The sequence below is a fragment of the Colletotrichum siamense genome (genome assembly GCF_013390195.1).
Source record: "Colletotrichum siamense strain Cg363 chromosome Unknown KSG_Cg363_contig02, whole genome shotgun sequence".
Taxonomy (NCBI): domain Eukaryota; kingdom Fungi; phylum Ascomycota; class Sordariomycetes; order Glomerellales; family Glomerellaceae; genus Colletotrichum; species Colletotrichum siamense.
Window position 1 is genome coordinate 1,872,055 of NW_023501015.1, and position 27,776 is coordinate 1,899,830.

The 27,776-nt window shown below is 52.8% G+C and overlaps 6 protein-coding genes across 6 annotated transcripts; 5 read left to right on the forward strand and 1 right to left on the reverse strand.

Moving 5' to 3' along the window:
• Positions 1 to 5,180: 5,180 nt before the first annotated feature.
• CGCS363_v002493 (uncharacterized protein) lies at positions 5,181 to 7,463 on the forward strand (the record flags this gene model as incomplete). Its single annotated transcript, XM_036634342.1, has 2 exons — positions 5,181 to 5,189; positions 5,241 to 7,463. 2 exons carry the CDS (start codon positions 5,181 to 5,183, stop codon positions 7,461 to 7,463), a joined length of 2,232 nt encoding a protein of 743 aa, XP_036499813.1.
• A 7,701-nt stretch (positions 7,464 to 15,164) lies between these two features.
• On the forward strand, positions 15,165 to 16,345 carry CGCS363_v002494 (uncharacterized protein; the record flags this gene model as incomplete). The annotated part of the gene is made up of 2 exons (XM_036634343.1): positions 15,165 to 15,798; positions 15,849 to 16,345. The coding sequence occupies 2 exons, from the start codon at positions 15,165 to 15,167 to the stop codon at positions 16,343 to 16,345; spliced, it is 1,131 nt and encodes a 376-aa protein (XP_036499820.1).
• Positions 16,346 to 16,724: 379 nt separating this feature from the next.
• CGCS363_v002495 (uncharacterized protein) lies at positions 16,725 to 17,908 on the forward strand (the record flags this gene model as incomplete). Its single annotated transcript, XM_036634344.1, has 2 exons — positions 16,725 to 17,391; positions 17,448 to 17,908. The coding sequence occupies 2 exons, from the start codon at positions 16,725 to 16,727 to the stop codon at positions 17,906 to 17,908; spliced, it is 1,128 nt and encodes a 375-aa protein (XP_036499819.1).
• Positions 17,909 to 18,746: 838 nt separating this feature from the next.
• CGCS363_v002496 (uncharacterized protein) lies at positions 18,747 to 19,897 on the forward strand (the record flags this gene model as incomplete). The annotated part of the gene is made up of 2 exons (XM_036634345.1): positions 18,747 to 19,461; positions 19,575 to 19,897. 2 exons carry the CDS (start codon positions 18,747 to 18,749, stop codon positions 19,895 to 19,897), a joined length of 1,038 nt encoding a protein of 345 aa, XP_036499818.1.
• A 405-nt stretch (positions 19,898 to 20,302) lies between these two features.
• Positions 20,303 to 21,452, forward strand: CGCS363_v002497 (uncharacterized protein; the record flags this gene model as incomplete). The annotated part of the gene is made up of 2 exons (XM_036634346.1): positions 20,303 to 20,900; positions 20,965 to 21,452. The coding sequence occupies 2 exons, from the start codon at positions 20,303 to 20,305 to the stop codon at positions 21,450 to 21,452; spliced, it is 1,086 nt and encodes a 361-aa protein (XP_036499817.1).
• A 3,599-nt stretch (positions 21,453 to 25,051) lies between these two features.
• On the reverse strand, positions 25,052 to 26,468 carry prb1-1 (Alkaline proteinase; the record flags this gene model as incomplete). Its single annotated transcript, XM_036634347.1, has 3 exons — positions 25,052 to 25,654; positions 25,763 to 26,104; positions 26,166 to 26,468. 3 exons carry the CDS (start codon positions 26,466 to 26,468, stop codon positions 25,052 to 25,054), a joined length of 1,248 nt encoding a protein of 415 aa, XP_036499822.1.
• Positions 26,469 to 27,776: the final 1,308 nt, after the last annotated feature.

Sequence of the window (27,776 nt, forward strand, 5' to 3'; positions counted from 1 at the left end):
AGCCAGCTTCGCACTGCCGAAAAGCTCGGGCCATGCGTTCAAGACCGAGTCCCTTGCCCATGGATGAGGGTAACGGCAAACAGTGACGATATCCTTGACGGACGTTAAGTGCTTGCATGAGCGAGCTCCGCCGAGAGCCACCCACCCAGGCGTCATTGTCCGGACCAACGCCCGGCATTGCGAGTGCAAACGTCTGCCGCCTGTTTTCGCCGTTTGTCTTATAAACGCGCCCCCGTGACAAACGTCTGAGTCGTTGTCACCACGCAGGTAAATTGAAGGGGTACACGTTGTCGCGTTCGCGTATCCCGGTAGAGTTGCATGTTGCAGGGATGTTGAGAGGTTGGTCGCCGACGGCGCTTCAGGTTGAGTGACTTGCGCGCCGAAGCTCTCATCCGTCCGGCCAAAGCCGCAGTTCCCCTCTTAATGACATCCTCCGTATCAAGATGTCGACGGTGTTTGTGACGACGTATCGGCGCCACCAACTGTGATGCTGCGAGCTGCAGAAACTGCTCAACAATTCGAAATTATGGCTAGACCGCCCCGGATCTCACTGGACACTGCATAAGTGCCCTCAACCGGCTCTGCAGGTAACAGGCGGGCGGCTTGGCTTCAGTCACATCGCGGGCCGCCCCCACGGCGCCAGCCAGATTACGCAGTAGGCGACGCAGCGGGAGCGCCGGCTGGCTGTGTGCGTTTGTCCGTCACACGACATCCGAGTCATGACGAAACAGGAGGTCGCATAGGGTAGAAACCCAATCCAACGGGGCTTCTACTACGTAGGCGATTGACAATGCTATGCCCGGGTCAGACTCATCGAGAGAAGAGTCCTGCTTGGCGGCACTTGCTTCTAAGAAAACAGGGAAAACCGGGGACCTTGGGCAGAGTTGGAAAGGCCCACTCCACCAGGGGAACGTTAACCAGATTCCGGGGACGCTATCTGGGCTGTGGTGGTGGCCTCAAGGTACGGCCGCGGCGGGGACTTCCGGCTTCTGGACGATGGCCGCTGGCGTTTGCTCTTGGGGCTGAAGTCAGTTGGAAGCGAGATGTTCTCAGCGGTGGGTGTTCAGGATTGAGACATGATGTGATTCCTGGAACACGCAGTCAGAGACACGACGGGTGGCTTTGCGACTGGGAGGATGAATCGTTCCACGCGTCCGTTGGGCTGCGATGAGATGGAGTCGAGGGCTCGGCGGCGCGAGGTTAGGGGATTCGGATGAGCAGCTAGGCGGCAGCGACGGGGAAGACGGCGACGGCGCCGAGTCAAAAAGGCTGCGGCTCTCCTGGCCGTGGGAAATGGCGAATCGCGATGGTGCAGAAAATCCCGTTGTGCTAGCGGTAGCCCGCGGGCTAATATCGCGTCCGTCTCGATTGGGAGTCGATGGTGGCCAATATCAGGTACCAATGCGACCACCTCCTCCGGGTAGTGGCAGACGGAGATTTCGTGCGCTATGACGGTGATGGACGAGGAGGCGATTGCGACTCGGTGTCGATTGTGATGATGTTGGGCGAAGGGATGTCGTCGCGTACGGGCGTAGTGTGCGACGAGTTCGTACGACAATTTGTTCGTTTCTGGGACATGTCTTCAACGCCAGCCTCTCTTCCCGCGAGAAAAGCAAGGCCTCGCCTCTGGATGGCACCGAATGTCGGCTTGGTCTGTCGAAAAAGACCTCCCTCAGCTTCGACCCCTTTTGCGGGTGTGACGGCGCCCTCAAAGGGTGCGCGGCAGAGTTGGGTTGCAGCCGGAAACCGGGGCAGACCTTGCTCCCGTCACGCTGGAACGATGTGCCATTGGATTTGTGTCGCGAGGAAGATGCAGGAGAAAAGAAGCAAAAGCAGGGATGACAGCTCGGAGCAATTGGATGGCGCCCGCAGTGGGTTGATTGATGACTGCATAATCCCTTGCATAAGTGAGCTAGCTGCCTTGCCTGATGGATATGTTTTGTGCAGCTGCAGGAGGGGAAGCTACGGGTAAGGGAGGGGAAGCTTGGGCCTTCCTGCTGGTCGAGTGTACTAAATGTTAGTGCAACGCCTGGCTGGAGAACGAGGAAAGAGCGATGGGAAAGAAATGCCCGAGCTCTGTTTAAGCTTCCACGGTCGATATTTGCAGATTTGGAGCATCCATTTTCATCTGCGCCGCAAAGAAATGCAAGATTGACAGTGTTGCCCAGTGTCATAGCGACGTCCACCTGAAGGAACCAAGGATCTTGACAGGCGGGCCACCTGCCCTGAGGGACTGACCCTCCAGTGTCTGTGGGCAGACGGGACGAACGAGCTGCCCAAGCTCCAGCACCTTGAACCTTCAACACCGACTGAGTCTATTGCATCGCGAAGAAAGGGATCGCCAGCACCAGCCACTGCGTAGTAATGATGGAAAATGATGAATTCCCTAGGTTGGACGCTGCATCTCAACAGGCCATTAGTGAGCTGTTCTCTCCCAGAGCCACCCGCTAGAGGACGACTAGCGACTGACGGGTGTCAGCCAGGGGCACTAACAGCGACGACCTCGCGCCGGCAATCTCCCCTCCACTGCTATTCCTGTTCCTGTTTCTGTGCCTGTGCCTGGCTGACCTTGGACCTCAGGCCTGGCTGGCGCTTTGAGGGCGGCCAAGCACCACAGACCCAGAGTGAGGCGCACCGGGTTGGCGGGATCTTTTTGAGGGTGCTTTGGCTGGCGCGTTGGTTGGTTCCTTCGATTGAGTTGGCCTGGCTTGTAATGGCTTTTGGAGCTCTGGTAGCAAAGGAAAGGGAAGGAAAGCAACAAGGGAAGGGACGAAGGAAGAGACGCGTCGCCGGACGAAAAGAAGCAACAACAACGAAGTGCTCCTGCTTTTCTGATAGCTCTGGCTTAGCTTCTTAGCGCAGGTGCTGCTGCTGCTCTGCTCTTTCCTTCCTTTGGCTACTCTTTTCTTGCCTCGGCCTGCCTGGACCTGCCTTGCAGTCGCGACCTCAAACCTGGACCTTCCTTTGCATTCGTCACACATCTACAACGTTCTTTCCATTGCACATTTTGCCGGCTCTGCCAGCTGCCTTCCTCCAACCAACCAACATCACCAACATCAAGTGGGCTTTCTAAATTCTCCCGACATCCCCCCACTGCAATCCCTGCCAGCTTCGCATCACACATCACAGTTCCCACCTGCAGTGACAGTCTCCCTCCCCGGCCGGCCTGTCGTCCGCTTCCCATCGCATTCGCAGCTCAACCGGACCCCATCACACTCTTGCGACGATCCTTCGATTGGCCGCCCTTTCTTGCTGCTCGCCTCCCGCCAGGCTTCACAGGCATGGGTCAGGAGTAAGAAGAGGAGCTTTCACCCCCGCGACCCCTGCTCCTTGCCTGCGCCTTGCCGAACCCTCGTCACTTCTGTCTCGCTGCATGAGACGTCGCTTGCCCTCTCGTCCTTGCTTGACTCCCGTCGTCTCCTTCCGACTCGCGACCCTGAGAAATGTGTTTCTTGCTCCTCCGTCATTCTCGTCATCCTGCTTCTTTTCTCTCGCCAGTCGCTCTCGTCAGATTCACCATCGCGTTTGCGCCGCTGACTGTCGCTGCGCTCCTCTGACGAATCCCTCCCATCTTATCCCATCGCCTGGCCTCAATTGGACGAACCCCGCGACAGCCCTGGCCACCATCGACCACTCGCCGTCCGATTTCCCAGGGTCCAAGGGTCCCGTCGAAGCGAGGCCCAGCTTTCAACGGAGTCGACCACGAGAAGGCCCTGTCAAGCTTGTCGTTTCTTAGACGACGCCGCCGACGACTGTCACCGCAACATCAACATCAATATTGTCCGTCTTGACCGCCACCGAGCGCGACTCCAACGACAATACCAAGCACGCGACACCCGGACCGGCACTTGCTAACAATCGCGTATCCTACATTTGCACTTCCAGATACCCAGCATTTGGCTTTCTACTTTTCCAGCCTCATTTGCCAGTTCGCGCAGTCCCCAGCCGTTTCTCCGCCATCCGAGACATCCCACCATCACACCCGTCGTCAATTGAGACATTCCTGTGCTGCCACCACCGAAAACCCGTGGCGGGATACATCATCCACCGCTGCCCAACGCTGACTCCAACTGCCGATCCAACGTCTTGAAAACCGCCCGACCCCAAAGTTCAACCGACTGCCTTGCTCTCACGTTTCCATCGGCCCATGGCGAGCCATCCGACGCAACGCAACCCTCGTGTTTAAACGTCTCCTCGGTGCTTTCAAACCGCGCGCAGAAATTTAGCTTCGCACCTGCTGCGGCACGCCCACCACTTGCCGCGATCACCAGTCGCGTAGTTAGTCCACCACTGCAGAATACCAGGTCCTGGCCTGTTGTTTCGCAATAACAGCCGCAGATATACCTTCAAAGCGCATCCACCACCACGAGTCGGCGTCTGCCGTTCGACCCTCGTCGGCGCCTTAATTCAAGGATTCGTCTCCTATCTGAGTCTCTGGCCACCCTCGCCGGCTCGAGCTAGGCTAGCACACGCAGCTGCCATCCGCGCTTCTGCACCTCCAAGCAGGCATCAACCTAATTATCGCCATTGACTATCGCCCAATTTGGGCGTCCAACACCTCAATCCGAATGCCGGTTTGATCCTTCGTCCAAGAATCGTCCCGTATTGCGCATCCCAGAAGAAACCGTGCTTCAACGTATCTGTGGACAATCGGATCGCGGAGCTGAACTTCTCATTGCTTTTTCGCCGACAAAATGGAGATCCAAACACAATCGCGCGAACGCGAGAGGTCGCATCCCTCTCCCACCTACCCCCGTGCGGCTTCCAGGTCGAGTACAAGTACCGGCGCAACCCGACGCACCCCCTTAAGTGCTCATAGCTCGACTTCACACCTCGCATCTTCGCCACGACCGTCGAGTGGCCATCCTTCCCACAGATTCCACCACGCATCCTGCGCCCCATCCACCAGTTCACGGCCATCTTCGGTGCTATCGAGAGATCGAGGTTCAGAGTCTGGCAGGCAAAGCGCGGCTTCCAGCTACTTGCAGGAGAAGCTCCAAAAGAGGAGGGAGGAGACAGAACGGTTATCTGCTTTAGAGTCAACCCCAGAGATGAGCGCTTCCATGGAGCTCCCCGCTAGAAATCATAGTTCGCCTGCGAAGGGAAGCTCTGTCGATCGACCGAGGTCAAGCGGAGGAAACCCTGACTCGGCAAAGAAAAAGGGATTCGGCTTAAAAGAAATGGAGGCTGTGAGTTGGCCTCGCTCTGCCACATGACTTGACTAACACCAATTTACACAGACTGTTTCTACGCTGCACAAACAAAACTTTGACTTAAAGCTCGAGCTCTTCCACCGACGAGAGAGGCAAAGCGTTCTAGAAGATCGAATCGAAGCCCTGGAAGTAGAAAAGGCGCAGGTTGATGACGTGAACGACAAGTTACTCGATGAGCTGGAGAAAAGAGACAAGGCCGTCCAAGAGGCCGTTCAAATGATTGTGGCTCTCGAGGCACAGGTCGAAACACTGTTGCAAGAGCGCGAGATGGTGCGACAGGTCGATGCTGCTGGTTATCCTCCGCTGAACGATATCGAGTCGAGACTCAATGGGCCTACACCCAAGCCGAAGATTGCAGACTTGGCCCAGCTTGAGGAGGACGCCAAGGCTCTTAACCGTATGCCCAGCTTCATGTCGGATCGCACTGAAAATACGGAGAACTTGCGCAAGGTCTATCTTAGTTCCCGCGGCAGCATACTCAGCTTACCTCGCATCACGACAGAGGGCGTGGAGGATAACGATGGTCGTCGGATGAACAGCCTGACGAGCCCGAGCCTCAGCGTTCTCAGCGAAAGCTCCTTTACAAGCGTCTACGGAGAGCGGGAGGACCAGGACGAGACCATCGTGGCGGACCCGGAGGAGCCACCCACGATGGATGGTACCTCACTCCACTCTGAGCCACGCAAGCTTTCTCTTGGTGGTGACCTTACTCAACTCCACAGACCCGTAGCCATGGCGCCGGTGAGGCCAGACAGATCCAGTCGGTCTAGCTCTCTCAGCCGGGTACCGGGTCCCGGCCAGTTCCAGTCCATCCACGACATAATCGGCCACTCATCGCCTCTTCAAAAGTGGGCGAGACTCGATCCATCATGCTTGGACAAGTCTCCCACCCAGGAGCATTTCTCGTTTGCCAACCGAGGCCAAACGCACAAGTATGTTAAGGACGCGAAGCGTGAGACTATGCGTAGAGTCGTGACGGACGATCCCATGGCCAGGTCTAGCGAGCATACCCTCCCGCCGACACCTGATACAATCTCAACGTCGACACTGCGCCGCTTTAAGAATTCCAACGACACGTTATCGCGTCAACGCAACGTCTCGGGGCAGAGCAGCTACCCTTCTGTTTCGGATGGCACGTCTAGGGGCGACGATGCCGACCACATGGGAGGCGCCCCGGTCTTCGAGTCACCGCTGGTGTCCGCATTTGGGAATGGACCTGTCAGTGCCGCTCTCAGCAGCGCCTTTGATACCCGCCCGCCGTTGATCTCCCGCCCCAGATCTGCAGGTGAGAGCACCGTCTCTCGCAGGGGACCTGACTGGGAATCCGACAGCGAATCCGTCCATTCACTAGACTCGAGTCTCGACATTTGGCTGCAGCAGGGCAAGGAACCCAAGGGATACGACCGGAGCGATTCTCCCGATCTCTTCAACTTTCCTCCCTCCGGAGGAGGATGGGCGCCGCACACCATGTTCGGGTCGTCTGGGGGAACGTATAGTGTTCCCGGCCTCGCGCAGCAGCCTACTAACCCAGTCGAGGACCTCATGTCCGCTCAAGAAGCCTTGTTCCCAGATGCCGTCCATCCTCCGCCCGCTCCTAACAGGCGGTCCAGTCTGGGCGCGAAGACTGGGCCTACTTCGAGGAATTCGCCCGTCCATGGCAAGCTTCGGAAGTCGCCCTCTCGTAGCGGATCGCGACGTAACAGCAGTGTTGATGCGCAGACGCTCCAAGTATCCCAGTCCGGGGCTCACACCCCCCAACAATCAGAGTCGAAGGCTGCCTCGCGGTCGAAAGACAACCATTATCCACCTGCATCTGGGTCAACACCGCGGGGGCATAGGCTGAACTTCTTCCGTCGTTCAATTGGTGGAGGATCGGCGCTTCCGACGGTCGAGGTTGACGAGGTTCCTCAATCAGCATCGGCAGCCCCGATGGGTGTTCCGTCGTGGGTACAGCGCGGCAATTTGGCGGACGGCGAAAGAACCAGCGCGACTCCACCTCCGATTATGCGTAACCCCAGGCAAGGCCGCGCGGTGAGCGTTGACGAGGGCGCGCCGATTCACGATCGACCTCCCATGACTCCAACGACACCTGCTGCTCACCACACGACTCTCACGCCTGTGTCTAAGGGATCAGCTTCTGGCGAGACGACCCCTACGAGCAACAATGCCAGTGGAGGGGCGCCATTGAACAAGCGAAAGTGGCTGCCGGGCTTCAGTAGGACTAGCAGTCTTAGGAACCGTGCTGGCTGAAGAGGCCGGTCGTTTGCGGAGCTGTTTTCCAGTGTCGTTGAGGATAGAACAATGCCGCTTCCGTAGTGGATGACAGGGCTTGGTTAGGCCTTTCAGGGCTTGATAGCCCACTGTATTTTAACAGCTCCCGAGGAGCTTCCTTTTTTGGTTTATGGCATCGTGGGACACAGATACCCAACTGGTTAGGCCTGGAAAAGCGTATTACTATGATTCCGAGGAGGTTGATTATGATGCGGGTGGTCTTAATGAGGCATGAATAGATGGGGTTTAGGCTTAGGGGCGTCACCACGGGTGCGTGACGCCCAACAAGACGGCGTTAATGGTTGGGTGTAGTGACAGCACCGCGAGGACAGCAACAAATGGATCACAGTATCCTTTGAAGAAAAAAATTGTGTTTTTGAGTCTTAAACAATGAACCATTTGCAAGTTTCTTTTCGCGCATGTCTTCCGTGAGGGTGTAGACCTTGGGGAATCCCCGCCGGCCCTGGGCAGTCGGCCGTAGCCGAACTTTATCCCGCCCCGGCGCCAACGACGGAAATGTGGGGACACTACTAACCTCAACCTTCCCCCTGCATGAGCTGACTTCACAATGTCATCTCTTCCACGCGCATATGCGCTGCTCATGTCGTGGATTTTATCTGTTCAACTTCCCACTATCGTTGATCTTTCCATCAGTCACTATCATCAAGATTTTTCATCCTCTTCTTGCTGAAGGCCGATTAGTTCCGGCGGCGTTGTTTGGGAGCAGGTTTGTCCCGACGAACTTTCCGGCCAACAACGATATCAACGACCAAGACTTTTCTGAGTGCTTCGGTTCCGATGGATGAGAAGGAGCCCCGGACTCGGGCAGAAGCAGATGATGTGAAGGCGGTCGAGACGGCGTGTCCGAGCGTGTTGGCGCAGATCCCCCTCGCGGCGACGACGCCGCTCGCCCAGTTTCGCATTGTGACGCGGATGATACTCCCGCGGGCTGTGGGCCAAGCGCTTTGGAGGGGGGTGTATGCTTGTGGTGTGCCGAGGGTGGAGTGGGGACGGAAGTGTACGGCGCTGGAGGGGTTTTTTGCGGAGGGGAGGGTTGAGCTTGTGGTGTTTGCGGTGCTGGTGAATCATGTTCGGAGGATGGTGGTCAAGGGGAGTGTGGTGGGTGGGTTTGGGGGGGTTGTGGCGGGGGTGAAGATGGCGGTTGGGAGTCCGGATATCTTTTTGAGGGAAGAGTTTGAGAAGGGATGGGGGGATGGGGGGAAGGTTTTGGGAGATTTGGTTGGGATGATGGCGGGGGAGGTGCTGGTGAGGTTTGATGAGAGAAGGAGGGGCGATAGAGAGGTGGTGAGGAGAGAGGCGAAGGGTGCGGTCGTTGCGGCTGGTGTGATGGTTGTGTGGATGCTTGGAGCCGCGGAGTATATCCACGCTAGGGTTGCGCATCTCGTTGCTGTGGGGATTGCGTATTGGAGGATGGTTAATGGCGGGGAGGTATATCACGAAGCTTTATGGAGGGTTTTCTGTCCCGAGGGCCCGTCGTTGATGGCAGTCGTCCAGAAAGGGGGATACGGCGCGTTGGGGAGGGCTTTCGTGGAGGGCTTCTGGGGCAACGAGCACCGCTTTCGAATCCTCTTCTTCCACGCCGAGTTAGTCGTGTACGCTGTTTATGGGGTCTACCCGTTGTTGAGGCTGGCGATGACGAGGGCGCTCGGGTGGGCATGGGTTCGGGGAACGGGTTGGAGGTGGGTTGGGATAAGTCCGTGGCTGGCGGTGCTGATTGCGGGGTGGGCTTGGGGGACGGGGTTTGTGGCGCGGTATTCGAATAAGTATTTTATTGGGTTGCAGATGTGTGATATGGTGTTGGTTGGGTGGTGGATTGGTCTGGTTGGGGGAATGTTTGGATGGGGGTTTGTGAAGGGGCGGGTTGGGAGGTTGACGGGGGTCAAGAAGGTTGGAGGTTGAGGACATGGAGGAGTTTCTGATTTAGATGCATGATTGTGGGCTCTCAAGGGAGTATAAAGGGATGTTTGGGTTGCATGGAGGTGATGAGAACAAGCCAATGGCTCGATCCCATATATCGAGATTGTGGACTTCAATTCAACACCCCTGGACGAAGCCTATGTTGCCCCATGAACTCAAATTATGTCTGCAAAAGTGTCTCTCTGAAGCTCCAAAAACGTCTGCTGGTGTCTTTGTTCGAGCATTAGCCTGAGTCAAACGAGAATATACGCCTCCTCTGGTATTGCCATTTCGAATTGGCTCCATGTCTAGCCACCCAACGTTGGTGAGAGACCTTGGTCCGCTGGTATGAAGCTTGATACAGACCGCCAATATCAATCTCATTGCCGTTCGCAGGAACTATTTATTATGGGAGTAGATGTGAGCTCAATAGTAGGATGCTCTAGGCTACGATGGCTTCGGCGAAGGGTTGAAGGAGCTATGATCGAGAGCCTTGTAAGTGTAAGCGCCATCTAAATGAAATGTAGATAGTTGCGATGGGTGAGATCCCACCTGCACCAGACCTCGAAGCAGTGGTGGGTATGAAACTGAGTCGTCGGATGATGCTTTTCTAGGTTGGAACCAGATTGATTTCATCTTTCACTCGCATGCTGTGTGGGAGACACGGGCGACATTGTTACTATCACCTAGGTAACAATCCATCCTCGCGGCGGGGGTGGTTTCAGGTGACTTGGTCACATTCCAGATTCTCGTCTCTGTTTCTTCTGAAGTATTTCGTCACACTCGCAGAGAATAAGGATGACTTCAAGGCTGCCACGTCTCTTGAGATGGCGGGAGCGGACACCAGCAGTCAAGGTGTCCAAGATTGACACTTTCGTAGGTCTTTAGAAGTAAGTCCTAAACCATGGGTTGACCGCCGCCGGCATCCCAGCATTTGGCCCTGGCCAGGAAATCCCATTGCTTTGATGGGTTTAAATACTGGAAAGCGTTTGGGTTATGGTAGTTTCAGCTGGAGGTTGGGGGCACTGCAAATATTCATTGTTAGAGGGTGGAAGAAGAAATGGAGGGGGGGGCCGAAATGCGATACATATATTGCAGTCGCTACATTCGAGAGGGACTACCCGCAAATCAGGGAGAATGTTGGATGGTGTGCGAATGTGTGGGGGCCTTTTTGATATCCTATCATGTCGGCATTGACTCTGAGCCCTGTACTCTAGGGCTGAAGTGTGCAACGCTGATTGTGGGTGGATGCAGAGTCGGTTGAATGTTGGTGTTTCTCTGCTGTCCTTCCTCCGTCTTGATATATTAGGGGGTTGGGAGCAGTCAAAAGGGTTAGAGATTAAGAGCTCGACTCATATAAGTAGACTTATTCGGCCTTTAAGTATAGCCCTTCCAAGGAATATAAAAGGACGTTGTTTTCCGAATTCAGCTGATGAGGGCAAGCCAATTTGGACGACGTGATGTAAAATGTGGTATTGCTGAAAGAGACAAGGGGCCGTTGCCCCTCAACCACATCATATCAGTAAAAGGATCTCTTCTAGGGTCTCAAATGTTCGCTAGGTGTTTTCCCTCGAGTATTTGTGTGACTTGAAGGGGAATTTATGCGTGCTTGGGACTGGGAGTATCGATCGACGAGGTCTTAATTGACCAGAGCTCATTGGAAGACTTCGTCCCCGTCCTGCGGAGATGGTAATTCGAATAGAGGAAAGGTTAGCGTCGATCCTTGGATCCGGAAAGCTCAATTCATCAAATTGACACGGTTTAAATACTAGGAGATTACGGGCGGGCCTAGCCTCAGTGAAAGATTTGAGGTACTGCAAAGATATATTAATCATGGGCAGACTAGATCTGAAGTATTTATTACGGGTCTGTGGACTGAGAACATGTTTCTTCTGCAGCAATTCAAGGAGTAAGACTGCGTAGGCTTTAAACTTTTGGAGCCTGATATGGTACTAGCTGCGTCTGAGTCCAGGCCTCGAATTCGCAACTTTGTGGTTAGTGGGCATGGTGGCTGGCATAAGCTTGACGGAAGATCTTCGTTTCTGTGTCTCCTCTTCTTTGGTGTATCATGGGTGAGCCAGCAAACGGTGACGCTGGGCGACGGTCTCCAATGATAACAGCAAGATCCATGACTCCCGGAAGCATTATTACAGCTACAATTTCCGAAGAGAGATTGATTTAAAAGTGACCAGAACCACTGACTTGAAGATCATACGGCAATAAAGGCCGCTGGTAGCCTGGTGCAATGTGATTATGGGTTGCACTTCCCTAGGTTTGTGATGGACTACGCAGTGCACGTTTTTAGTATGTGAGGTCTGGGGTCTTGCTGTTTACTTGGAATGGATGACTGAATCTTCTGTTAGTATCTGTTATTGGCGGGGTATTCCGGGGTTCCGGATCCATTGATATCAGATGGGTTGACGATTCAGACTTAAAAATTCCAAGGCAAGGACAATATGTCCGCCAGCTGGTTTGTTCAGATGCATGGAAATAGTCCACCCGAAGGGATACTTCCATTTGATTTGGCCTTGCCTCCATCTCAGTCATAGTGACAGAACAGGGACTTATATGAGGCTTTGCTCCCCATTCTGAAGTGGACAACATGTCCTTCAGGGGCCCTTGATGTTACAGTCGACGAGGTATCGCAGGCGCAGGCTTGTGAGGTACGACTCCGATGTTTACGGATATCTTCCTTGCAATATAAGAGGGCTTTCGATATCTTTCTTCCCTTCTAAAAAATGAATGCCATTCCAGAAGTCTCTTTCAGATCAGACAAACCTACTAGGTAGGACACAGAGACATAGATTGGCTACCTGAAGCTCTCAAGGGAACTCATACCTAGGCCTTGCGGTCCGTCTCTCTGGGAGTTTGGGTGGCGCATACCTCATGGATGAGAGCTGACGACGAAGACGGACGCGACCGCGGTGTGAAACATTCGAGTACTGGTTAACATTTAAAATGCAAAGCTACCAGTTTCATTGTGTTCGGAATACCCGCCCTCTGACCATGACTCATCTTGTGTCCTTCACTGGCAGTATCCTCATCTGTGTACTGTTCATGCGTATTCATGAATTCTCGAAAAGATCGGATATTGGGCTGTACTCCGTCACACATCCTTCAACATTGACATCTCTGGATGCATGTTTGAGACTGGGAACGGCGATTGCTCATCAACAATGTAGGTCAAGCATTACTGCCACAGCTCAGCCAACTTGATTGCTTCTGGCTTGAAGGAGGTGAAAAGGTTTTAGGTTGCCCATTTTTATACGTCTAGATAAGTGGTCTAAATAAGGAGGAAGATGCGGCCGCCTGAGATACTACAGGGAATATATAAACTAATTGTGTCAAGGTTGTTCTGGTACCAGCAAAGCCAGTTTTTCATCTTTCTTGCCAAGGTTAGCAAGCTGCGCGATATGGACTTGGTCATGGACTTGGTTCATGTCAAAAGAAACAATCGCAGAGACGATCGACTCGACAAAACTCATTACATTACGAGGTCATGGTTGGCATTTCTTGGCTACTATTTCTAACAATACACAGAGGAATAAGGACGAATGTTTGATTCTGTTCTTACGCCAGCATTTCCGGGTCTCGTTAGAGGTGTGGTGGATAGATGGCTTGTAATTTTTACTGGGCTGATTAACATTTGGTACTAGAAGAGTGTGCAAGTCCCAGCCAGCCTGTTTCCCATTTGTTGGGAAAGTAAATTGGCAGCATTGTGGACATATTCACATACATAATTGTCTTGTTATGCAGAGCAGTAACCTGGACTGCTTAGTTGTCGCCTGACATAAGTTAACCGTCGTGTAAGATGTGACTGCGTTGACAACAAATTCGGTCTGCTGATCTGTGAACTTCCAATGGTCCTTTTGACAGGCGATTCTAGCGATTGGATGTATGTTGCACCGAACGAAACATGGGCTACAACGCTGGAATAACAAGATCTGGTGAGTTTGACGGCGCAAAGTTGCATTTTGATATCAAGCTCTGACACCGAAAATAGAATTTTCTGATCGATCAACTTTCGTCTGGTGTATTATTCAGTCGCTAGTCATGGACGATGATGGATGACGGGACCCCGGTAACGTCACATTCATGTTCGCCTACTGGATTTGGAGCCGAGGTTGGCCATCCATTAGCTACATGGTTCCATAGCAAAGAGAAAGCTGCAAACGTCCTATTCGTTTACAAAGATCACATTGCTAAGTCGAGGGCATGAAAATATAGCTATTTGATTGAAATGGCGGTGAAGCTCGACGAGACTTTTGATAATCACATGTAAGTGTTGGTGCTATCACATGCGTTACCAAACGACCAATCGACTTTGCTGACAAAAGGGACAAGAAATACTCGCTTGACACAACACTTGAACGATAGGTGCCACGAGGAAAGGTATTTTCGCTGGAGTTAATGACAATAATTGAACGTGATGTTGGTCTATTATCCTGACTATTCATCATTTTTGTTACAGGATGATACATGAAAGGTATACTTGACACGAAGCTACTTGACATCAATCGGGGGTACTAGAGCCATCTAGCCCCATCCAATTTGCGCCAGAGAGTACCTATAAGACCAGGCTCGCAATAAATAGTTGACCTTTCTGTCCCAGACAACTTAGCTCGACATCACAATTCTTCCTCGCCTTGCTTGCCTCTGAACATCGAATTGCGCTTTCTCAGTCGGGCCTAAACTTGATGAACCATAGACGGCATAAGTTTGCACGTTTGAGGTCAGGTTCCCGTGGCTCAAACCACAGTTTTGGGTCCTGTTTGATAGCATGTCGCATTATATCGGCTTAATTACTACTGCAGGCACAATGGGCAACGAGACTGTTCATACTGAATGAACAGCGGGGTCGATACGTTTCCCAGATTGTAATTTGAAATGACCGCGATGATGTCCGACCAACACTGTGACCTGTCTTGCTGTGGTAAAAAGATTCCCGCAAAATAAGTTCACTTTACATCAATTAACCCCATGTCCGAAATCTAGGGTCGCAGCTGCTTTGTGAACATATCATGACTTTGCCAAGCACACAACTGGGCCATTTCCCACTTTCCGAGTCATGGCGGAATCCATTTGAAGCTGCGGCCCCAACTCGAGAGAAAAGAAAAAAAAAAATTCGAATGACTGATGTGAGGCATACTGTCTAAAAGTCGCTCAGCCCAGCGGCTCCCAAGGCGCATCGGGTCGGCAAGCCACGCGCGCAGGACGCGTCCCGGCCCGCGGAGCTGTGGGATGCCGACTCGGGGGCTGGGAAACCCCGGAATACGAGAGGCCAATGGGATTTTAAGCGGGGCCCGGCGCGCGAACGCGGGGGCCTCGGGGGCCGGGATGATGCTGAACCTTTTTATATCTTGAGCTGAATCTCAGCCCTTTCCTGTCTAGTTCAGCTGATGTTGGACGTCGATGCGATTCCATTTCCACACATCACCTTCGCGATAGCTGCCTCACTGCTCAAAGAAGCATACGCACACTTCAACACATAGTACACGTTGGATCAGGTCATCCACCTCGCCAGTTTCAAATTCGCGAGGGAAAATCTCCCCGGTTACACAGCTTCCTGCGACGTGCACGGGCCACAATCTGACCACCTCGGAAGCGGAACCAGGCCAGACCTGGTGTTGTCCCAAACTTTCACCTGACCGTTCCGAGTATCTGTCTTCAGAGGAACGAGTTCGGGCTTATTGGTTCCTGTCATTTCACTAATCAACAAAACGACTCTGAACTGCCGAATGAAGTTTTTGCCGAGAACCAAGCATGGCGATCATGGACGAAGATGGGTGCACCAACCATGACCCGCCATCACCAATTTCAGGAGAACTTGTCAGCTTCGACCCAAATGGCGACCTCTATTTACACGTTGGCGCAGGCGTTGAAGAGAAAACAAAGACTTACTTTGTGTGCTCAAAAGCGCTCGCCCGCGCGTCCACGGTGTTCAGAAAGATGCTCTACGGCGGCTTCGCTGAATCAGGGCACTCGGATGTTGACCACGGATGGACAGTGGACTTGCCCGAGGACCGGCAACAGCCCATGGAGATGATGCTGAACATCGTTCACGGTGCTTTCGAGAAGGTGCCCGAAAAGATCGAGCTCACAGAGCTGTACACGTTTCTTGTTGTTACGGAGAAATACGACGCGACTAATATCACGCGACCATGGGCAAAAGGCTGGATGGAGGGTGTAAAGACGAGCATGCAAAACCCGTTATTGCTTGGAGTGGCATACGAGTTGGGAGATTACCAGACGTTCAACGCCATGGCGATGAAGATCGCGACTGAATGCCATTTGGATCATGAGGAGGACTTGGTGTTTGGGTTTGCGGGGGAGAACAGGGAGAGTTACACATACAAGCTCAAGAATTTGGACTGCTTAATACCGGATGGACTGCTTGGTAATTATGTCACACCTGATAAAAGAGCCAGAAGCTGATTTTATGCGCAGACGACGCCGCATCAATACGAAAGACTCTGCTGATCGCCATGTTGGACCCGTATCTCAACCTCTACGGCGCTCTGAAAGGTGGCGACCGATGCATGTCATCGCCAGGAGATCCATCCGGCGGGAAGAGATGCGACAGCTTGCTCTTGGGTTCTCTCATCAAATCCTTCGCTACGCAGAATCTGGACCTCACAGCAAATGACCCCGTCAAGGCATACCGCGGGAGCGCGTCGCACCTTCAGTCGGTGATGCTGAAGCTGGAGCTGTACACAATCCACTCAGGCTACGCTCACCCGACTACTTCGTCATTCAGCTTTGGGCAGACCGCGCCTTCCAGATTCGGATTTAGCATGAGCGCATGCGAGCACGTCCTGCAGTCTGGGCTGCGGGAAGGAGTTGAGAGGTCGTTGATGCTGCGAGGCAATATGTCGTTTGCGCAGCCTAAGCATAAGGAGTATTTGACGAAACAGGCAAGTAAGACGGGCTTACCAAAGTCATGAGGGTATAAAACATTGGATTTGACAGCCCTGTCTATGGGAAGGCTCGGCGTTGGAAGATTTGCGTGGACACCTCGAGTTGCGAGTCCCGATTAACTCCTTCTGAGACCTCCCTCCTGTCTTCTTCTGCATTGGAAGGAGAGGCTCTTGCCTACTTTTCTCTCTTCTCTAGGCTAGATTCTTTTATAAATAGACGCCTCTCTATGCGCCTACCAGATTCAACTCAGAATGTTCCACACTTTCTACAGGCTCTACAGCAAAAGCAACCGTAATTCAATTTACCGCAGCACAGCCTCATTATTTACAACCTTATCAACTGCAACCTTGACCTTCAACACCAACTGCGGAGACACTTTTCATCAATCGTCTCTTGCTCATCATCATGGGTGACTCGGAGAATTCAATGAGTGAGCCTGACAAAAAGCGACCCAAGCTGGAAACAACAGGGCCGACCACGCCTGTCGTTCTTGAGGAGTTTGGAGATTTGCAACTCAGAGTTGGATCCGATCATACTGACCAGCCCACCATCTTCCTCGTCTGCTCCAGGACGGTAGCAAGATCGTCGCCGGTGCTGAAGAGAATGCTCTATGGGGGTTTCGCGGAGTCCTTAAGCGCCCAGACAAAGAAGGAGAACTGGGTGGTCGACTTACCCGACGACAGACCTGACTCTTTCAAGATCTTTCTCCATGTCATACATGGCCACTTCGGCCAAGTTCCGTCAAGAATCGCAATTGACAACTTGTACCTACTCCTGGTACTGCTTGACAAGTATGACAGCATCGGCCTTATTCGCCCATGGGCAAAGCCCTGGCTCAAAGATATCAAGACATCGGAAAGCTTGCAATTGGCATTGTACATCGCATGGAATCTTGGCCACAAGGAGACTTTCCAATCAAAGATGACGAAAATCATCCACGAATCCTTCATCGACGAGCAAGGTAGCCTGTGGTATGAACAGAATTGCCGATCGAAGGAAACCGGTGCATGGGGCATATACAACATCAAGCTCGCAGCTGATCTGGACAATTGGGGCCCCTCAGACGCTCTAGGTGAGCGGAATCTCTCGTGGTAAATTGCAGATCAATCATACTAATTTGGAACACAGACACCATCCGTGAAATGCGCCACAAGTTGGTGAGCATTCAGTTCGAGCCGTACATTCAACTCTACAAATCCCTCATCTCCGAGCAGGGACTATGCCGCTACCGAGCTAGAGTGAAGCCCTATCTCCTGGAAGCCGGAATGAGATGTGACTCAGTAGCTCTGGGATCTATGATCAGGGAGTGCTTGCTGCAGGGCATTGATATCATGGCTCAAGACCCAGTGGAAGCTTACCGCGGGACTGTGCGTCAACTGGAGGACAAGCTCGCTGCATTGAAGATCTTCGTCGGAGAGAGCAACGACAAAACTGAGCATAGCATCTGCAGGAGAAATCTTACGAAATACCGGGACAACATTTCCGCAGACAACGAACGGAGGACAGCAGAGGCGCTCGTGCTGAAACCTCAATACCAAGCCCGGATGGAAGGGCAGGCGAAGAAGACAGGCATTTGCGATGCTCGTTGAATGCAACATCCTTGCGCGGAATATCTCATTCATGGTTACCAGTCAATCAGGGTGAACATGATCGGCGAAGACGCAGCGGAAGCGTATCGGGAAATTGCGAAACGACTGAGAATCCATTCAGGAAAAGGGGAAATGTTTCCGCGAGGTTACGATGAGGGACTTTGCCACAGGGTCCGCGAGCAACGCATTCAATTGACGAGCAACTTGACCTTCGAGGGCAAAATGCTTTGGGGGCAGAAGGAAATAAACATTTTCTGCAAAACGAAGGCGGAACATTGGATTCGTTTGGAGGCCCCAGCCCAGACAGCTGGATTTGACTACCCTTCGTAAGGGTCTCGCGAGGAGGACATAGGGAAGATTGGCGTTATATTGGGATTCCAACTTCTCAACTTGCTTCTGCGGTCTGATTTGAAGAGACAGAGCATTTGGTTGTGCATGGCAAAGGCGGATCAAACTCTTTCAGGCCGGAGAACACATGGATTCAGCAGCGTAGATAGCGCCACGAAAATCTAAAAGACAATTACCACTAATATGGAATCCTGGTGCTGATTTCACTGGCCATTTGGAAGTTTTTGACTACACGTCATGTCAACTTCTACTCCTTTGCTGTGGGAAGCTCCTTCCATCTGACCTCTCCGTACCAAATCTTTTCTGGCAGGAGCCTGCCTCCTTGTAAGGTAGGCACGCTCCTGCCCTTCTGATGCCTCGCACGCTTTCTCTTTCGGGTTCTTCCTTCCGAATCTTTGAAGGGGGAGGTCGCTTTCCCTCCTTCCCTACCACAAAATCTCCCACCTTCACACCCGAAAGACGCCAACGACGAAAGAACAACAACTTCGCCATGGACGACAACCGGCGACGCCGACCAGTGGTGATAGTAGATGACGACGAGCCGGAGGCCAAGCGCATTCGCTTCGACAAGGCAGTCATGCTAACGCCGACGCCGACCACGATTTTCGACAGCAAGGGCGACTTGCACCTTGTGGTTGGCAGCGACGTCCGTGACGGCGACCCATCAACCTTCCTCGTCTGCTCCAAGACCCTCGCACGCGCGTCGCCAGTCTTTGACAGGATGCTCTTCGGTCCCTTTGCCGAGTCCCGTCCGTCTTCCGAGTCGTCGAAGCAAGAGCCCGCCTGGGTCGTGCACCTCCCCGAAGACGATCCTGACCATATGGAGGCGGTGTTGAACATCCTGCATTTCAACTTCAAGGATATTCCTCGGCGCTTCACACCTCCTATCTTCTCCGGCATGATAGTAATTGCAGACAAGTACGACTGCATCGGAATCTTCAAGCTATGGGTTACGTCCTGCATGCCTCATGCCCTCTTCGGTCACAGAATTTCCCCCAAATTCGCCCTCCATATTGCATGGCAGCTTGGGGACATCCGCAAATTCAAGATAGCTATGGCGGTCATAGTTGATCAATCTTTCATCTCCGGGGATGACCGGATCTCCATTGTGCCGAAGGCTTGGAACGAGGATGAAGAGGCGTCTGAGGCGGGACCACAAGACCTTTGCAAGTATCTGGGCGAATTGGTTCCTGAGGAAATTATTGGTGGGTACCATCACTGCTCTACACTAGGATTGCTGGCGTCGATGTTATAAAAATGTCGCTGTCGCCATCAAAGTCGCTAGATATTTGTTATGCTAATTCTTTATTTCGAGCAGACCAAATCAGGGACCAACGCGCCAAGCTCATCAATGCTGCTATGGAGCCCTTCATCATGCTGCATGAAGACCTCGCAAACAGCCGGCAGCGTTGTCCCATACCCGCCCACCAAGAAGAGTGTGACAAAATGCTACTTGGGTCTCTGATCAGAAGCTTCCGCAAGACAGTCATAGAAGAGGCTACAAGAGACGCAGCCCGGCGTTACCGTGGCACCATTCTTGATCTCCAGAAAAGCCTTGACAGCGTGGAACTTCGGGGAAGAAGTCTCCTGGGTACGAGTCACCACGAAGACTTCGTCGCATGGATGTTGAAGAGAGACTAGCGAAGGGACGAGGATTGCGAGAGGTGGAGAAGAGAGACACAGGCGGCACCATCGTCCTTCTTCCCGGGCAAGAGGAACGTCTGGGCCGGCAGGCAGTTAAGTCGGGGTTGAAGTAAATGCGTACAGATCTGCCCCTCCAGGCGTTAAAAAGCTTAGTTATTTCAGGGAGATTCGAGCTACACACCCAATACACTTAGTCGTCGTTGCTATTGCTGTCTGCCGGTGAATCAGTTTGTCTCGGCCGATAGGAATTTCGGCCGAAAGTGCTGCGCCAAACCCGTTGAGCTCGAACATTACATAAGCAGAGCTGCTCATTACTCGTACCGTCTCCAAGGGTAACTGACAAGCCATGTTTACATCTCTCTCTCTCTTTGGGTTCTCAACCTCGACACCAATTCGGCGGCAATGGCAAGTCATCGCGTCAAAAGAACGAAGCTTGACGACATCGGCGTCGACCCGCAGACAGTCATCGTGGAGGAGGATGGTGACCTGCATCTGGATGTGGGCCGCGAGGGGGGCGAGCCCACTACCTACGTCGTCTGTTCCAGGGCCCTTGCTCGCCACTCGCCCGTGTTCAAGGCAATGCTCTTCGGGGACTTTGCGGAGGCTCGGCCCACAGAAGGAAGCCAATGGATAGTTGAGGTATCAGAGGACAACCGCGAGATGTTCCCAATTTTTCTCAACATCGTTCACGGCTGTTTCAAAGATGTGCCGACGAAGCTTCATATCCAAGAACTGTGCGCGTTGGTCGTCATCGTTGAAAAGTACGACGCTTTGCCCATCATACGACCCTGGGTGAAGGAATGGATGGATCAAGCAGCCGAATGGTCCGACATTGGATATTCCTCTCACCTGGTGTGTCTTGCTTGGGTTACCGGACATCGTGCTATTTTCGAGAACAACGTGCGAAACGTGATCTACACCTGTTACGGTAGTGAACAGGAGCTGTTTCACGACTTTCAATTCTTCGACCACGAGGCCTTGCACCCGCCGGGGCTGTTTGGTGAGTACCACCTTCAAGTTCAAGTCCCCTCAGGAACAATTATGTTCTGACTAGTAATTTATAGAGTATCTAGCGAAACTCAGAGAAGATGTCCTCCAGGCTATCATGAGACCTTTTCTTGATCTTTACTATCAACTCACGGTCGACGAGAGGTCCACAGAGGCTCCGGTTGCTCGAACCTGCGTTCACCCGGATGAAGCCGAGCAGTTCGACTGCGAGAGCTTATTGCTAGGTTCCTTAATGATCAGCTTTACTCGCAGGGGCCTGGATATTACGCAGAAGGAGTTCAAGTACAACGAAGACCTGAAGGGTCTCAAGAAAGAAATTGACAATATGCGAATTCAGACCGACTGCAGTCACGATGAATGCGCGTCTCTTGTTTTGCAATATATAGATAAAGGTCGTCTGGAAGAGGAACGGTTGATTACTGAGGCTGTTTTCGTACGACTGGAACATTTGGAACACCTTCAGAAGCAGGCGAAGAAGACTGGTCTGGACGAACATAATCAGGCTGGTAGTGTCAAGCACCGATATCTCACACCAGAAGCCTGATGAGAGACGCGAATACCAAGCAGTCACTATGTTCTTGGTCATTATTTCGGTCAACTATTGCATGGTGCGACGGCAGGTTAAGCAGCGACGGACAAATTCAGGGTTTGAACCTTAATGGATGACAGAAGCAAGCTCAACTTGCTCAAGTGATGAAATGGCTTCTTGCCACACCTTCATCTCAGGGAAAGTTTGATTAGACATTGAAAGCTTGTGTCGAAATTTGTAGCTACTTTCGCAATTCAATGGCAAAAATACCCAGATTCTATATCAAGGGATCCAAGTAATGCTCTGAAGACACGTGTAATGCGTGAAACTGCCCCACATAAAGTGTCGCGCAGCGACTCAGACTCATCAGGTGCTTTTTTTTCTACTCAAACCTTGAACTTCGCAACCAGCAGACGCACCTCCAGCAACCACATCATTCGCTCACCGACGCTCAATTGGCTAGGAAAAAAAAACCGTATTACAATGGGATCTACGCCGGCTTCTCAGAGCCTGCCATTGACAGCAGAAAATGGAGTTTATGACAGCGATGGCGACTTGATGCTCCACGTCGGCCCAGAAATGGCACGATTCAGGGTGTGCTCCAAAACACTCGCACGATCATCTTCGGTCTTCAAAAGGATGCTGTATGGAAATTTCGCCGAATCAAAACCTTCAGACGGCGCAAAATGGATCGTTAGGCTGCCAGAGGATGGGGCCAGGGCGATGGCAATATTTCTGAGCATCATCCACGGAAAATTCCACGTCACACCGGAAACACTGTCCGTCCGAGACCTTTACGATCTTCTAACGCTCACCGAGAAGTACGATGCCACCGCCCTTCTTAGACCTTATGCACATCGATGGATCGATGCTGTCGGGTCCCAAACGGATGATCCGTATCTTTTGTGTGTGGCGTGGGAACTGGGTCACATTGAGCTCTTCGAGAAGATGATGGTCACCATCACTCGAGACTGTACCATTCATGAAGATGGCACGCTTCTATATGGAAGGCCGACGAATGAGCTTTCAAGCTGTATATCAGATGCGACTGCGTGTCTGGACCCAGACAAGAAGCTAGAGCTGCCTTGCTCGTTTGATGCGAATTCCATGTCTCAGCGTGCCACACACCTGGATAACTCCTGGACCTTCCCAATGGACTCGATCCTCCATCTGCAGCCCGACAACATGATGGGTAAGCCGGACTGAAGCTTCGTCCATGATGGCCTTGGGACGCTAACAAAAGGTGAATCAGAGACAATCAAGAAGAACCGTATGGCGTTAGTCCAGGAATACCTGAAGCCCTATCTAATACTCTACGACTCTCTGGCCAGGGGCAGATGCACTGTAGATTTGGGCCGTCGAGAACACTTGACTTCAATTGAGGAGCACTCGGCATGCGACGCCATGGCCTTCGGGTCTCTTTTCAAAGCCTTCCAAAGCCTCGGTCACAACATCACGTTACCGGGCATTGCACAACGGTATAACGGGAGTTTCACAGACCTGTTCTGTGTTCTACCTCGGATCAAAATCTTATCACACCATTTCGATTGCTTGAAAAGCTTCGCTACTGGATTGAGAGAAGGAGATCACAGAGCAGGGGAGATATGCAAAAGATTGGAGTTCATTACACCGAGCCAACTTCGTTATCTCAATAAGCAGGCTGTGAAGATGGGCTTTCCGACAAGGAATTCTGAAACAAAAGCGGAAGATGAGGTGATGGGCTTTCTGACGAGAAATGCTGATAGAAAAGCGGAAGAACAAGCGTTTTGGAGGCAGGCGAGGCGCGTGGATCAACGCGCAGTGCTCTTGGGGGCCTAGGCAAGGACATTAGTGGCATTCTTCTTGGTGGTAAGCGTTGGGATGGTCATTCAGAAACACCAAGTACACATGCTTGAACGTAGTCGCAGCTTGGAAAGATTCAGAAGTCGTTTAGATTCTAGATAGAACTACAATGTCTGGGTAGAAGATAGACTATTGGGTTTCTAGTAAGAATGTCTCGCCAGAATGAATTACATCAAAGGAATGTCTTGAAGTGGTCGTTCATGGCTGTCTCAATGTCTGGGACGGTGTATTCATCAGAGGCATGGAAGCAGACCGAAGATGAGATATGACGTTTATCTGGGACTCTGGTTTTGCCTAAAATACTTCATATACTACTGGACTCAGCCATGTTGTTCAAACACCCATCATCCGAACTTGACTTTCCGGAGTTCAACATGGTCGACCACGACGCGACTGCAAAGATGACGACGACACCCACTGAAGCCATAGTCTACGACAAAGATGGCGACCTCACTTTCTGCGTGGGATTCACGGAGACATTCTACCAAGTCTGTCCACAAAGCCTCCGTCGCTCATCCCCGGTCTTTGGCAAGATGCTCTTTGGCAAGTTCGCGGCGTCTCGCCCTACTGTTGGTCAATGGGTGGTCGACTTGCCTGATGATGACAATGAAGCGATGGAAATCTTCCTTGGGATGGTCCATTCACGCTTTGAAATGGTTCCGATCACCTTATCGATTGCGAAGTTGTACGCACTGCTCACGCTTACCAACAAATACGACGCCACTGCCCTTGTACGACCTTGGGCTCGCTCATGGATCGACGCGATGAAGAAGGGCGAAACTTGGGATTATCGGCTGCTGGGAATCGCGTGGGAAATGGGAGACGACTACTTGTTTCGCGAGATGGTGTGGTTAATGGTGTGGAACTCAGTCGTTGGCTCTGATGGTTGGTTGCGGTTTGGCTCAAAGCAACAATTACTCAGCGTGGACATGCCCATCGAACCAGGCAATGACGTTGGAATCGATCCATACTCACTCGAGCACTTCATCTATCTAAGGCCTACCGGAACCATTGGTACGTCAGTGAGAACTTCGTGTGAAAGTTGGTAACTGACCGTGTCAATCGCAGAAACTATTGAGGCGGCACGCAAATCCATGGTTGAAGCCGCGTTGAAGCCGTTGGCAAGGCCGGAATCGCGTTCGATGTTTATTATGTTTCTGGGGTGGGTTACACGACCAAGGAGAGATCATGACGTGCGGTTCCACTGTACTTGTACGGCACGGGGATCGCTGTGCGACATTCTTGCTGATAAGGGTTTGTCCCCCAAAGCGATTTCTCGAGGGGACACGTTCCAAGGCAGTTTGTGGGACCTCCGTGACATTCCGAAGTCGCGCGAGATTTGGGGGCCGCAAGCAGCATGTGAGGAATTTATTGCCGACAGACTGAGGGAGGGGCAACAGGAGTCGAGTAGGGCCTGGGCGAACTTCATTCATCTTGTGATACGAGAGGATCAAATAACTGCAATGAAGAAACAGGCACAGAAGACAGGTATCTGGCCTACCTACGATAAGTGAGGGGGAGATCATAGCAGGGGTTGAGGCGAATCAAGGTCAATTTAAACATATCACTCCCTAATACAAAGATGATATGTGAGTAAGTATTATTCAGCGATTATGTGCTCGTGTCGTAGATATCTTTATAACCCCACAACTGTTCTAAACCAAAGTTTAAGAGAAGTAGACATGGTCAGACAAAGACTATTGTCTATAGACAATCAATGTTTTCAATCCTCCTCTTTCTACTGTCTAGGAAGTTTTCTGAGGTAGTCGCAATTAAGCGCTGGCACCGTTGAAGGAAACCAGGTTGGGGCTGCCGCTCAGGGTACCGGTAACGCGGCCGGTGGTGCCGAGGGCCTTGATGCGGTTGGTGACGGCAGCGGGGGTGGAGAGACCCTCAAGAGCCTGGAGGTAGACGGCGAGACCAGCAAGGTGGGGGGCAGCCATGGAGGTACCGCTGAGGGAGGCAGTGGCAGAGTTGCCGCCGATGTAGGAGGACAGGATGGAGACACCAGGTCCGAAGATGTCAACGCCGGGGCCGTAGTTGGTGAAGGTGGCCGGGCGCCAGCTGGAGTCGATAGCAGCGACAGTGAGCGCGTTGGGAGCGTTGGCGGGGGACTGGCTGGAGACGGGGAGGGGTTGGCCGGTCACTTCGTCACCGTTGCCGGCAGCAACGACGGAGAGGACGCCCTGGTTGTAGGCGGCGTTGATAGCGGTGGTCCAGGTGGTGGTGGCCTCGCCGCCAAGGGACATGTTGATGACGGAGCGAGATGCACGGGACTTGGAGACGATGTCGTTCACAGCCCAGTTGAAGCCAGCGAGAATGGCGGAGGTGGTGGACTGGCGGCCCTCGAAGACCTTGACGGAGATGATGTTGGTCTGGCTGGTGTTAGTGGATGGGTCAAGGAAGAGGTGGGGGTTGCCCTCAGTTGCGGGAGCGGGATGTCCCGGCTGATGAAACTGATGTGGGCTTGAGGCTCAACTCACCTGCTTAGCAACACCGTAGGTAGAGCCACCGATGGTACCGGCGACGTGGGTGCCGTGGCCGATGGAGTCAACGTGGGCGGAGGAGAAGACGTTGTAGCCGAGAGTGGCACGGCCGCCGAACTGGCTGTGGGTGGACAGGACACCAGAGTCGACGACGTAGGCGTAGGTGTTGGCACCGGCGGAGGTGTCGTAGACGTACTGGGTAGAGCCAGAGGTGCGGTGGGAGATGGTGCCGAGACCCCAGGTGGCGCCAGACTGGGTAGTCAGGGCGCGCTTGGGGTTGACCTCCTCAACGACGAAGTCGGAGAGGTACATGTAGTAGTCGGGCTCGACCAGGGCGACCTATGATGATGATGTCAGTCTGCTGCTCGTCCAGGTTGAGACGATTGGCGAGAAGGCTTACCTCGGGGCTCTTCTTGATCTCCTCAATGGTGGCCTCATCGAACTCGCCAGAGTAAGCGTTCCAGTTGCTGATGTTGAACTTGTTCTCAACACCGACGGTGTCACGCTTGCCAAGGGAGCGGCGGTGGACATCGGCAACCCAGGTCAAGTGGGAGTCGACGTTGGCAGCGGCGTCCTCCTTGAGGGTGACGATGTACTTGCCGGGGGCGAACTTGGGCTCATCGCGCTTGATAGCGGCGGGAGCGGCAAGGACGACGGGGAGCAGGGCTCCGACGGCGAGGGCGAGGCGGCGGAAGTTGGTCATTTTGGCCGATGAGGGGAAACCTTGAGGATTAGATCAGGGAGGCGACTGAGCTTGAAGGATGAGGCTGAGGCTGAAGAACAAAAGCTGAGAGGATGGCGGGGAGGATGGCCATCTTTATACATGGTTCTCACGATGCGTGAGTAGGAGGAGTAGACATTGGATGTTGTCAATCCGACATCTCATTGCGCCTATCGGCGTGGTATCTTGCGTGATAGTTTGCCAAGTCTATGGTCTCCAGCTAGAAGCTGTCAAGCTTCCTAAACTGGACCTAGATCGTGGTCATAGAGCAAGGAATCTGTGGGCTCCTTGAGCTGTATACGAGAGCGAGTTGTCTGTGGGTGGGAACTGTTGCCTCCGAAGGCTGAAAAGCAATTGACACACTTATCCGCAATTGCAAGGGGTAGGCGTGCATCATTGGCAGCAATGCCATCTATTCCCCAGCAGTTAATCTATCCATAAGCTTGGTTCTTCCGCTGATGCGCGGAAACCAGCTCCGCAGTTCAAGAAAGCCAAGCGGGAAGCATGCCGGGCATTGACCATACTCTATCATTGTCAATATTGTGAATAAACGTCCGATCTAGCTCCACAAAGCAATTCCGCGCTGGCGGGGACCTTAAAGAGGCTTAGAGGGGACCGCTGTGCCATTCAATGGGACATCCAAGCGTGTCGATTCATGGTTTGTTGCACTGGCTTCTTGGCAAACAAGTCATCCTCGATTTGGCTGACAGCAGACCGTTGGACGTTGCCTTAGTTGAGGAGCCTTAACACACCCAATTATGCTTAAAATGGAAGGTCGCGTAGGGCATTGGTCAGAGCCGATGTAGGCGGACCAGCACTTAATTAAAGGTGGCGCGAACCCACATCTTTCCCGCCTGCCAATTCCGTAGTGATATCCGAGAAAATCGGGGGTTGAATAAACTCCAAATGGAGACGGGAGATCCCCAGACGGGCCAATTGCCGGCCAAGGCGCTCACCGTCGTCCGGATCCAAAAGAAAAGGGTGCCCCGATTTGTCTTGGCCCTGGGAGCGCAGGTACCGCAAGGGGCAATTGGACAGCTGAACGTCTGGAGGCGAAGACACGGCACAGCTGACGGCGCAGTTGAGATGAAGGAGCATTACATGAAGGAGGGTGAATGGTCTGGGGAAGTCGGGACGCGCTGTTGATGCGTGTGACCGCTGATGCGTGGAAGGATTGGCATCCAGGTACCGCGGCAATTGGTTTTCTGTCAGTTGGTGCAGATGGATACTCGTATTCATCATGTTGTCACTCGAGCGCATGCTGCGGCGGCTGTTTGTACAGATTCGAGC